This window comes from Corticium candelabrum, assembly GCF_963422355.1.
Source record: "Corticium candelabrum chromosome 12 unlocalized genomic scaffold, ooCorCand1.1 SUPER_12_unloc_1, whole genome shotgun sequence".
In the NCBI taxonomy this organism is placed as follows: domain Eukaryota; kingdom Metazoa; phylum Porifera; class Homoscleromorpha; order Homosclerophorida; family Plakinidae; genus Corticium; species Corticium candelabrum.
In genome coordinates this window covers 878-12,500 of record NW_026912657.1, presented here as the reverse complement: position 1 = coordinate 12,500, position 11,623 = coordinate 878, and the positions used below count along the sequence as shown (strand labels likewise).

The following is an 11,623-nucleotide window of genomic DNA, read 5'->3' as shown; positions in this document are numbered from 1 at the left end:
CTTGCATATTGCGTGCAAGTGTGGGCATGTTGATATCGTCAAGTTTCTCTCCGGCGTCGGGGCGAGTCTTGAGGAGTATAGCTCCCTCGGGAGGACCCCCCTGTTGACGGCTGCGGCTGAAGGTCACGTGGAAGTTATCCGGGAACTTGTGAAAGCTGGTGCGGATCTCAATACGAGGACTGTGGAGTCGGGTGGTTCGTGTCTGCATGCCTGCTCGTTCGTGTCGGGCTCGGTTCCCGCTGCTCGGCTGTTGTTGGATCTCGGGTTGACGCCGCAGCCGAACCGATTCGGGATTCTTCCGATTCTTGATGCGGCCGCTATGGGAAACGACGAGATGTTGACCTTCTGGATGAAGTACTATGAACCGTCTCTTTCCAAGAATGCCGTCCTCGCGTGTAACGCTTTATCTCTGGCTGGCACCAATTTCTGGCGTCGAAACAAAGCAAAGGCATTCATGTATTTCTATCGCTCATTGAAGCTTCGTATAGAGCAGAATCTCCCTGAAGACGAGTTTGCTCCATTGCCTCCAGTGAGCGATTATCTGAACGGCACGGAAGTGACGACTCTGTCCGAGTTGCAGATGCTGCAGGAATCAAATGACATCCTACGACTGCAGCAGCACTGCTTCATGGTACGCGAACGTATTCTGGGATCGTGTCATGTGACAATCGCTCGTCCCTGTATCACGTACGGCTACTACTTAGCCCGGAGCGGATACGAAAAGCAGGTGCTGCCGATGTGGCTGTATGTTCTCGATCGGCAAATCGATCGCTTTCTGAGAGACAGACATCCGACGTTGGCATATGCGACGCTCTTCACGCTCGCACAGAGTCTCCGTCTCACCGAACTGGAGGTCGTCAATCCACTCCCAGCGTTCGAACGGCTGCTTCTCATACTAAAAAACATTGGGAAATCTCATGAACGTACGTGGGTCATGTGCGAACTTGGACTGCACTTTCTCAGTCTCGTCTTGATGCACGCGAACAAGTTCCCGGGCAGCATCAACCACCACGATGTTGTACAGCTGACGTATCACTTCCTGGAGATCGCACCGACTGGTCCTCGTGGACAGACGCTACTTCACTGTGCGGTGAACTCCCAGACGACGACGTTACACACGGACAGCTGCCTTGGTCTTGATCTTTGCACGTTTCCTTGTATCGACACGATCAGCTGTCTGTTAGCCGCCGGTGCTTGTGTCAACGCGGTCGATGTTGACAGAAACATGCCGCTGCACGTATTACTGGCGTCTTGTTCTGCAAGCGTTGATCCAAAGATTGTCAGACTTCTGTTGAAGGCTGGAGCTTATCCGTATGCGAGAAACGAGAGCCGAGCGCGGCCGAGTTTCTATTGCAATAATCGGCCGGAAGTGTTGGAGGTTCTGCAACAGGCGGAGTCGATTAGCTTGCAGATGTTGGCCTCGTACGCGATCGTGGATCACAATGTGCGGTATAAAGATGTGCTACCACAGAAACTTGTTCAATACGTGGGAATGCATTGAGACTTACTGCTGACTGTCAGATAGTCGTATATTGATATTGATATAAATTTAGTGCTATACGCATCTATTCTGTATACAAATAATGGAAGTTAGTGGATATAACGTTGACACGTGATCAAATAGTTGTCCCGTATGTTTAGTATGGTGGACATGACTCTAGCTAATGCAAAGGGTTTGCACTGTAGTTCTTTACCGCCGTTGCTCTTACTATGTAAGCGTATCATATGAAATTGCGATGCATTGATTGTGCACGTGAATAGGAAAACGTGATCGGCACGATCTCATCACATGCACCGTCAGCACAAAAGCCCGGATACACAATTACACATCAGGCGGGCAACTTCCACTCTCCATGGATTTCTATCCACCGGACCCACCGGGAACGATAGAGAACGCCATGGCAGAAACAATCAGGTAATCATGCGACGTTTTCGCGCCAGCGTTGACTCTCGATCGCCATTTCTCTCATTTCGTGCAGAATGATACGCACAGAGCCACAGGACGATGCGACATCGCATGGCAACATTACGGCCGCTCGGTCGACTGCAAGGCCTAGAGGTCGCATCCCGAAATCGAGGATGGCGCGCCCGCACTCGCATCTCTACCGCACGTCGGGTCGGAAATCCAAGGGCGGGAAGCATTCGCGGCGGTGGGAGAACTGTATGGGAGATGTGTGAGTGTCGGTGTTTGTGTGTGTGGCGATGGAGTTCCCGTATGTGTAGCTCAGTTCATGATGAGGTATGTGGATGAGGAAGATGAGTTGCTTGTCGAGGATATTGTGCCTGAGCACTGCTCCGCTTTGACGTCTTTGTTTACTGAACCGAGGAATATGGAGGTGTGTGTGCCTGTTTGTTTGTTTGTTTGTCTGTCTGAGTGCCTGGGTGGGTGTGTCTGTCTGGGTGGTTGTGTGGGTGTGTCTGTCTGTTTGTCTGGGTGTGTCTGTCTGTTTGTCTGGGTGTGTCTGTCTGTTTGTCTGTCAGTGTTTGTTTGTTTGTTTGTTTGTCTGTCTGGGTGGCTGTGTGTGTGTGTGTGTGACTGTCTGTCTGGGTGGTTGTGTGGGTGTGTCTGTTTGTTTGTTTGTTTGTTTGTCTGTCTGGGTGACTGTGTGGGTGTGTCTGTCTGGATGGTTGGGTGGGTGTGTCTGTCTGTATGTTTGTTTGTTTGTCTGTGTGTGGTTGTTTGTTTGTCTACATGTTTGTCTGTCTGTTTGTGTTTGTCTGTCTGTGTGGGTGTGTCTATTTGTTTGTTTGTTTGTCTGGGTGGCTGTGTGTGTGTGTGTCTGTCTGTCTGTCTGGGTGTTTGTCTGTTTGTTTGTTTGTTTGTCTGTCTGTGTCTGTCTGTTTGTTTGTCTGTATCTGTCTGTTTGTTTGTTTGTCTGGGTGGCTGTGTGTGTGTCCGTCTGTCTGTCTAGGTGTATGTCTGTTTGTTTGTTTGTCTGTCTGTGTCTGTCTGTTTGTTGGCTGTCTGTGTGGATGTGTCTGTCTGTCTGTCTATTTGTGTGTGTCTGTCTGTTTGTCTGTTCAGTGTTTTGAAAGTCGCAAAATTTTCTACTCACCAAAGTAAAAGCCTTGGAGTCCCAATGCGTGCATAAATTAATTATATTAATTCAGCTATGAGCCTAAAAGAAAAGGGACTTTGTAAAGTTACGAGACTTGGCGAGTAGCGTACTCTAAACGTATAGGGCTAAACCGACTTCCGGTCTGGGGACTATGTGTCTGGCTGGCTGGCTGGCTGGCTGGCTGGCTGGCTATGTCTGTCTCGCTACAGGAATGTGCCATGCCTTCTTAGTGTGGCCCAATCACGAAGCATTAATTCCTGTATGTTGTACGTGGCAACCAGATACAATGGACAAACAGCCAATCGTACGCGCGAAACTTCCTTGAGAGAGTTTTCTCACCAGAACAGTGTAATTCATGTTTGCGATTGCTAGGGACTGTCGGACATAAACGACAGAACTCACCTGTCTGCAACTGCTGACCCAAAATTGATCGCTTTCTTGGTTTTATGATATTTATACGGGAATCTAACATTACATAACCACTAGAGATTTTATGTCCCGTATACGATAACTCTACTTGCGGCTACTACAGACTTTCCGGTCACGCGAAACGACAGTCGCTATGTAGGATTTTAAATACATGTTACAAGTAGCACGTCTAGAAAGAAAATAGCGTGTATATTCGTAATTCTTTGCGACAAATACTCCTCCTACCGTACGTGGCCCGGTGTTCAGCACTTTGAAGGCTTGTAGCTGTAGAAGCGACGGTGTAAACACAGCTTCAATTACTAGTATATTTTAGTAACTGGTACAATTACAATAAAAATAAGTAAATTGGTGTTGAAACTTGTAAAATTATATTGTTTGTTTTGAGTAGTTATATGATATGAAATAAATATCATCAAACCTGTGATAGCTACACACTTCCCCTTTTAAGTAATTATTTACTATTTAACAAGCTACTGTAGCTATGTCTAAAAGTTAGTAACGGTTGTATAACAGAATTTGCAGTAATTACTAGACTGTACTTATGTGTATTACTGATTGACTTTGTTTTACAACAAACAACAAATGCATTACATTTTATCCTCATGCTCATCATCATCCTTGATTCTTTTGTTATAGACGATTTTTCTTGCCATAAGGTGCAATATATAGACGCCTCTTAACTTTTCCCAATTTTGACGATATAGAAATTAATATAGAAATTAATATAAAAATTAATATAAAAATTAATAAAAATTAATAAAATTAATATAAAAATTAATATAGATATTAATATAGAAATTCATATAGAAATTAATATAGAAATTAATAGCCTATGTAGGATCAAAGGTCTCTACATTTAGAACTGACCATGGTATTCACATTTCCATCATGATCTATTAGACTGACCTAACCTAACCATACATAAAAGCTCTTCACCACTGTTTTTATATAGATTCATGTACACCTACAATGTAAATGCTCATCTTAGATTCTTGAGCCATACTCTAAAATCTGTGCATGTGGACTGCAATATACATGTAGCTGTGTGCAAGCCCTGCATGGTGTGCTCTTGACCCTAGGAGTAGATTCAGACTACATTGAATTTGCCACTAACATTTGGCTATGAAACTATACTCCCTTACAACTCACTGCATATATTGTAGGCGACTAGATGGTTTCTGAAAGGCGGCTTTTAACCATGATTATGATATTGCATTGGAAGAAACCTACAGGTGAATTTAACACATACGTAATAGCATTTAGGCCTAGATGACAAAAGTGTGGTACTGCAATGACTCAGAAAACATCACTAGGCATGTCTGGTTTCACAAGAAGGTTTGCAGGTTTGCAGTCACATTCTTTGTGTACACAAGAAATGTGTAAATGAGATTGCGGTTTCAGCAGCTGTTTTAAGTAAGTATTCTTTACACAGTATATATGGACAATTTAGATAAATATGATTGCCATTCTGACAGCTTTTCAATACTTATGTAAACAATTAGCCCTACAGGATATGTAAACTCAACACCTCCTGACTACAGTACAATTCTGAACATGGCTGCCCGCTTCCCTGCTAATCTGTGGCGAGTGGACAGCTACCTTCTACTCGCCAACATTGATTTAGACTCACCATTGGCGAGTAGGCGAGTGGGAATTTCGAACACTGCTGTTTGTCTGTCTGTATGTATGTTTGTCTGTCTGTTTGTTTGTCTGTCTGTTTGTCTTTCTGTCTGTTTGTCTGTCTGTCTGTTTGTTTGTCTGTCTGGGTGTGGAGTGTGGTAGTGTCTGTCACAATTTTAATTATTCATGCCGTATCCCTATGTAGATGTGGACAAAATTTGTCAACAGGACAGAAGACGAACAGTCCGATTTTCTATCAGGCATGAGGAGCCAACACATAACAAACGAGCTGTCCAGTGACTTCGACATAACAGCAGGTATGAGTCAGTTAATTATTGTGTGTGTGTGTGTGTGTGTGTGTGTGTGTGTGTGTGTGTGTGTGTGTGTGTGTCACTGTGTTACCTTGCCTATAACAACAAATTAACCAACCCGTAACCTTCTCTACAGACGAACCCGATTCGGATCCTGAAAAGTGCTACCAGCGAATCAGTAGAAAAATACGATCAATACTTCGCAATCGGCATCTACCACTCGTGAGCCATTCATTCAACACTCCACATCAAACATGCTACTGCCACTTTATTCATTCCAGGCGACCCTCAAAGACATTGAAGAGGAGCTACTACATTGCTTTGAGTCGTGCCCAGATGGCGTCACAATCATGCTCATTCCCAACAGGTCAGACACGGTTTCCATTTTTGTTTCTTTTGTTCACCGATTTTTTCGTGTCTTTTTTTTAGTTTCGATCGGCTGCTACTGCACGCCGTTTGTCACTATTTCCAGCTGCAGTCGAACAGTTAGTTGATCAATTTGTATGGCTATCTGATTCTGACTGTGTTATACGTGTGTGTGTGTGTGTGTGTGTGTGTGTGTGTGTGTTTGTGTGTGTGTGTGTGTGTGTGTGTGTGTGTGTGTGTGTGTGTGTGTGTGTGTGTGTGTGCATTGCAGCGTATCACGTTGGTGGTCATTGTCACACCGAAGTCGAAAGCAAGAACCAAGAGTTCCTGCCGCCGCCGTTGACTCTGTCTCAGTACTTGCAAGTGTGAGTTGGAGGCGAAGATTAGGGCAATAAATTGTATATCGGTAGTGTAAATTAATTAATTAATTAATTATTGACAGACGGTTGTGCACAATGGATTTCAGTATTCTGATAGTTATTATTATCATTATTATTATTTTAGCTTTTCTCGTTTAGTATTGGATGCCCAATGTAAGTTTTATTGTCTGGAATCGGTGAGGCTTGCTGCTTGTTTGTATGTGAGCTAAAGCTATCCCCACATCTAATACTTTTATTCAATGGTTAATATCAATAATTTTTTAGGCCTCCTTTGTGGCAATGCCATACAAAAATGTGACCTTTAGTTTTCAGTTGTCTAGTAAAATGATCAGACGTGATTGATGATACAATATTCACTCCTCCTGCTAATAGGGGTGTACCCTTCTTGGGACTACTAATGGCCTATGGTATAACAAGCATTTTAACAATCTATTTACATGTCACTAAACAAACGTGATTTACAATGTATCCGGTTTATGTTTGAGTTAGTCTTATGTAGAGTTCATAGTTTAGTTGATCTGTTCCAGTGTAGTCTGCTTCGTAATTCTGTAACCACACACACACACACACACACACACCAAGAAACGTTCTCGTCGTCTACTCTCAGCACAATTCGGCGACTCTGTACAACTGCTTAGTGTCCTGGATAACGGTGTATTGTTTGGGAATGTAAGCATGAACACAATACGTTGTGTATCACATTTGTTTACTGATGTGTAAATATTGTTGGGGGTGTTCATATCAATGATCCATTGTGTGTGTGTGTGTGTGTGTGTGCGCGCGCGCAACATTGTGCTTGTAGGCAGGTGTTACAATCCTTGTCTGGGGTCACTAGAGACAGGCACTTGTATGCTGTACTTGGTGCAGTACTGAAAGGAGGTAGCATGAGGTCAGAGAAGTAATGCAGTGAGGCAAAGCAGACAGAGCAGAGCAGCAGACGTCTAATTGCTTAGCAGCCAGAATTCGCGTGACACACACACACACACACACATTCATTGCAGTTTGGCTCTCACACACATCGATTCTGCTGGGTTCATATCCAGCGACTATTTTTACAAAAATCACAACAATTCTTGCAATGTACAACATCCAGCTATTTACAGTACAAACATTGCACTACAAAGCATGCTTAATTAACTAAGCAACACTAAACTATTTCTTTGTCTACATAGCATAACCCATAACCCACACTCCAACAATCAATACACAAGACATTTACAACTCGATTCGTAACTGTACAAAATGTCCACCGAAATGATAGCGACTGTTGCTGTTGCTATCACTGATCACTGTTTTCCTATCTTCTCACTTCACATTAGAGTAGATTGTATCGGACCGCAAGTAGTGATCAACGAGGCTGTAGATCGAGTGATAGTGCTCCTACACAGAAAGCAAACAATGTGAGTAGACAACAGCATGCACACACTCATGACATTATGTAGTGATGTTTACCCTACCCGCTTCCAATGTTTTACAAGTATGGTGATTCTTGAAAATGTACTCTTGAAAAATTGTAGAATAAAATTTTTGGGGAGTCTCAAAAGGTGCCATGGCAACTCAGCGATGAAGCGAGCGGCTTCTCTTCTCTTCCGCTTGTAAACCGAAATGCCAGTAGCACTTACTGTATGATATACTGTGTATGTAGAGAGTCAACTGACAGAAAACTTTTGCGGTAGTGTTGTGGTGAGTGACGTTGTAATGTTTAGTGGATTGAATCAGATCGAGAGTAATTAATTAACAAATAATTAATTAAATCAAAAATGACTAATATCATATGCCAAAACCTCGAAAAATCATGATTAAAAAAAGTCAAAATATTTTTGGAGCATCGCGAAGACTTAGTCTCGAAAAACATTAGAACTGGTGTGTGTGTGTGTGTGTGTGTGTGTGTGTGTGTGTGTGTGTGTGTGTGTGTGTGTGTGTGTGTGTGTGTGTGTGTGTATGTGTCTGCTGTTCCCTCTGTTACAAAGTAAACATGCCAGCATGTCAGACTGCATGCACACACACACACACACACACACACACACACACACACACACACACACAACACTTGGCAAGTATGCACTACAGCTTGCCAATAATAGTAATAAATTTTATACTAAATAAATGACCTACCAGTGTCTGGATTATCCCCGGCCGCTGGTTGCAAAGGAATTTGGCAACATGAAGTATGTTGACTACACCCTCATTCTGCACTTGCTCCAGCACATTGTAGGTCGCACAGAATACACCCGAACGTCCCATCCCGGTGCTAAAACGGCAACAATGGTAATCAATATGTCGTGTGTGTGTGTGTGTGTGTGTGTGTGTGTGTGTGTGTGTGTGTGTGTGTGTGTGTGTGTGTACGCACCAGCAGTGGACAACAATGCGACATCCACTGTGCCGTTTCTGCCACTGGTCGAGCTCACTCATCATTCTAAAGAGTCCCCTGACATTAGACGGCGTGCCATCTACCGGCCAAGCTGTATAGTGAAAAAGTGTGATGTCACGTTCGTCCATATTCTACACACAAACACATCACAAACAATCCCCAATAGTCATAACACGTTACCTTCGTCAAGTGAAGTCTGTACACCAAAAATGCATTTTTCAACTCTACGGATGTCGTTTTGACTTTCAAATGCCCGTATGTACATGATCCCGACTCGGGCCAATACTATAAAAATGTATTATATTTATTTGAACGTGTGGGTATGTTATGGAGAGTCATACGATGTCATGTTCATCGTGTTGTGCAAGATTGACAATGGCGGTCACGTTCTGTTCGTAGACCATCTTCCACATGTCGATCTTTGTTGAGGGAAGAGGAGCCTGAGTGACGATGAATGCTTTACGAGCAGAATAACTCTAAACAGATCAACCATAATATAATAATATTGGAATTTTTATGATCGAGTGGATGTTAATTGTGTTTGTGTGTGTGTGTGCGTGCGTGTGCATGTATGTGTGTGTATTATGTCTCACAATGTTGACATACATTGACGTAACTTGCATTGATGTAGTCCGCTCCTTCCTCTGTGTTCACGTAATCTGCATCCAGTGAGTCGTCATCAACATGCAACATGACACGAACCGAATCGGCTGCACACACATCATCATCATCATCATCATCACACCACACACATCATCATCATCATCACACACCACACACACACACACACACACACACACACACACACACACACACACACACAACTGACGAGGAAGAAACTGCGACGTTCGATTCTTCCTCCTCAACACCGTCGGCAACAGTGCGGACATATAATCCGACTCATCAGGACACGAACTCAGTCGTAGCAATGCCTGTTGCCATAGATACAAACACATGATAAGACCCCAACCATATCCACCATTCTGTACCAACCTTATGCTCCTCACCAATCCTTCCACCACCCACCTGCATGGATGCGATACTCAAAAACTCGTTACGGAACTCAGACGCCAACAAACTGTTTTTCTGAGTGTAATAAGCTTCGACGATGGCCTCGTGGATAAGACTATATTGCAACTACAAGATCCAGTTGGCTGCTTACATCGTTTCACGTTTGGAAATTCGTTTGTCCAACTCACCACACTCTGCACCATTTCCTTGCGGCTCATCCTCAAGTCTGTAACAACCCTGCAGACGTCGATCTTCTGTGTTGGCTTCAAGTTCAAGCAATCAACTATAAAATCAATCGTCACGTACGTTCCCGACCGACCAACACCCGCACTAACACATCAAACAACAAAATTAATACAAACTGAGTTTTGTGTTTAAAAATTTAAATTTAAAGTTTAATCAAAATTTTGATTTTACAAAAAATTTAATTTTTTAAACTTCAAATTTTGATCTTTTAATTTTTTTAATTTTGTTTTTTAAAATTCAAATTTAAAAATAAAATCTCAATTTTTGATTTATTTAATTTAAAAAATTTAATCCAAATATATAGTAAATGTAAATGAAATCACATCGAATCTCTTAGTTTTATTAGAAATCTAGTGAACCTGCAGTGTACAAGCAGAGGAGATGGTGACCCGCTTGTGTCTCGTCGCACTCGATAGAGAAGTCCCAACAAATCGGTCGCATACATGGGGACACCGTGATCAGGCCAGCTCTTGAAGTGATAATGTTTTATGCTTCGCTTCTCGTCCAACTACAAATCATTTATTTTATTGAGTCACGTGACAAGTATTCATACGTCATGTGACTGACCAAAGTCATCTTTATCAGTCTAACTGTATAGTCGGCTAAGTCTGTAATGGATTCGACTTCAATTGTGAGACCATCGTAATGCACAGGTTCGTTATCAAGCCAATATTGCTTGCATTTGTTCTAAGTCAAACAAGCAGTGACTACAATGTCACACACACACACACACACACACACACACACACACACACACACACACACACACAAACACACACGTGAACACATGCACACACACACACACACACACACATGCACGTGAACATGCACAGACAGACAGACACACACACACACACACACCTTCCCATTCTCAACTGTTCGAGTCAGCATCACAATGGCTGAAGGCTCTTTCAACCACACCATACGCCAGAAGTCATGGCAAGTCGCCGGCAACGGACCTACCAACGCCTCAATATTAATTACCATCGATTACATCCATAACTCCCACCGTACTCACCTTGTGCTACGATGTACGAATCACGCCTCTCAAACCCCTAACAACCAATCACACATCAATACAACCAATCAGAATGCATGTGAGGTATACACACATCTATGCATGTCGCGTTTATATATTCTGTCTCCAGTTTGCTCATTCCTGCCAATTCCTCCAACATCACACACTTACCATCATCTACACACAAACATTCACTACAAAACCAAAAACACAATAATTCATTAATTAATTAATATTGTTTACATGGAACAATGTTCTGATATCGATTCTTCTTCTTGTTCTCGCGCTTTCGCCCGAACGAGGAGCTCTGATCAATACCGACATCCGACAAACCCTGACAACACAAACACCATAATATTATTATCTTACATACAAATGTATATCGTGTGAGACTGACATCAAATTCATTGATGAATCCCTCGTTGTTGGCTGCCTTCATGTTTTTAACATGTTGCTCAAACTCTTTGATTACGCCTGGATTTTTATATAAAAAATAAAAATATAAAATTTAAATATAAATATAAATACAAATAATAATATAAATAAAAAATTTAAATAAAAAATTATACTAATATAAACATAAATAAAAATTTAAATAAAAAATAATAATATAAATATAAATAAAAATTTAAATAAAAAATAATAATAATATAAATTAAAAATTAAAAAAATTAATAATAATATAAATATAAATAAAAAATTTAAATAAAAATAGTAATAATATAAATACTGGAATAAATAAAAAATTTAAATAAATAATAATAATATAAATACCCAAATAAATAAAAAATTTAAATAAAAATAATAATAAT

The 11,623-nt window shown here is 41.7% G+C and overlaps 3 protein-coding genes across 5 annotated transcripts in view; 2 read left to right on the top strand and 1 right to left on the bottom strand.

Moving 5' to 3' along the window:
• Positions 1–1,688, top strand: part of LOC134197837 (protein fem-1 homolog C-like) — a 6,532-nt gene extending 4,844 nt beyond the window's left edge. For both annotated transcript variants that reach the window (XM_062667184.1, XM_062667183.1), the window contains one exon: positions 1–1,688. This exon is cut by the window's left edge and continues 436 nt beyond it. In XM_062667184.1, the coding sequence (XP_062523168.1) occupies positions 1–1,501 (1,501 nt within the window). In that variant the 3' untranslated portion in view covers positions 1,502–1,688.
• Positions 1,689–1,814: 126 nt separating this feature from the next.
• On the top strand, positions 1,815–6,338 carry LOC134197838 (R3H domain-containing protein 4-like). 2 transcript variants are annotated; one of them, XM_062667185.1, is made up of 8 exons: positions 1,815–1,915; positions 1,980–2,161; positions 2,224–2,336; positions 5,314–5,425; positions 5,556–5,641; positions 5,701–5,786; positions 5,849–5,904; positions 6,057–6,338. In XM_062667185.1, exons 1-8 carry the CDS (start codon positions 1,854–1,856, stop codon positions 6,152–6,154), a joined length of 795 nt encoding a protein of 264 aa, XP_062523169.1. In that variant the 5' UTR covers positions 1,815–1,853; the 3' UTR covers positions 6,155–6,338. The 2 variants fall into 2 exon arrangements, with proteins under 2 accessions (XP_062523169.1, XP_062523170.1); XM_062667186.1 differs by having other exon boundaries at positions 5,849–6,338.
• An 845-nt stretch (positions 6,339–7,183) lies between these two features.
• On the bottom strand, positions 7,184–11,329 carry LOC134197836 (receptor-type tyrosine-protein phosphatase alpha-like). Its single transcript, XM_062667182.1, has 16 exons — positions 11,209–11,329; positions 11,055–11,145; positions 10,906–10,988; positions 10,812–10,848; positions 10,655–10,752; positions 10,361–10,480; positions 10,153–10,301; positions 9,736–9,877; positions 9,530–9,673; positions 9,366–9,468; positions 9,143–9,246; positions 8,878–9,012; positions 8,717–8,821; positions 8,516–8,667; positions 8,281–8,416; positions 7,184–7,545 (listed from the first exon to the last, which is right to left on the bottom strand). Exons 1-16 carry the CDS (start codon positions 11,248–11,250, stop codon positions 7,471–7,473), a joined length of 1,716 nt encoding a protein of 571 aa, XP_062523166.1. The 5' UTR covers positions 11,251–11,329; the 3' UTR covers positions 7,184–7,470.
• Positions 11,330–11,623: the final 294 nt, after the last annotated feature.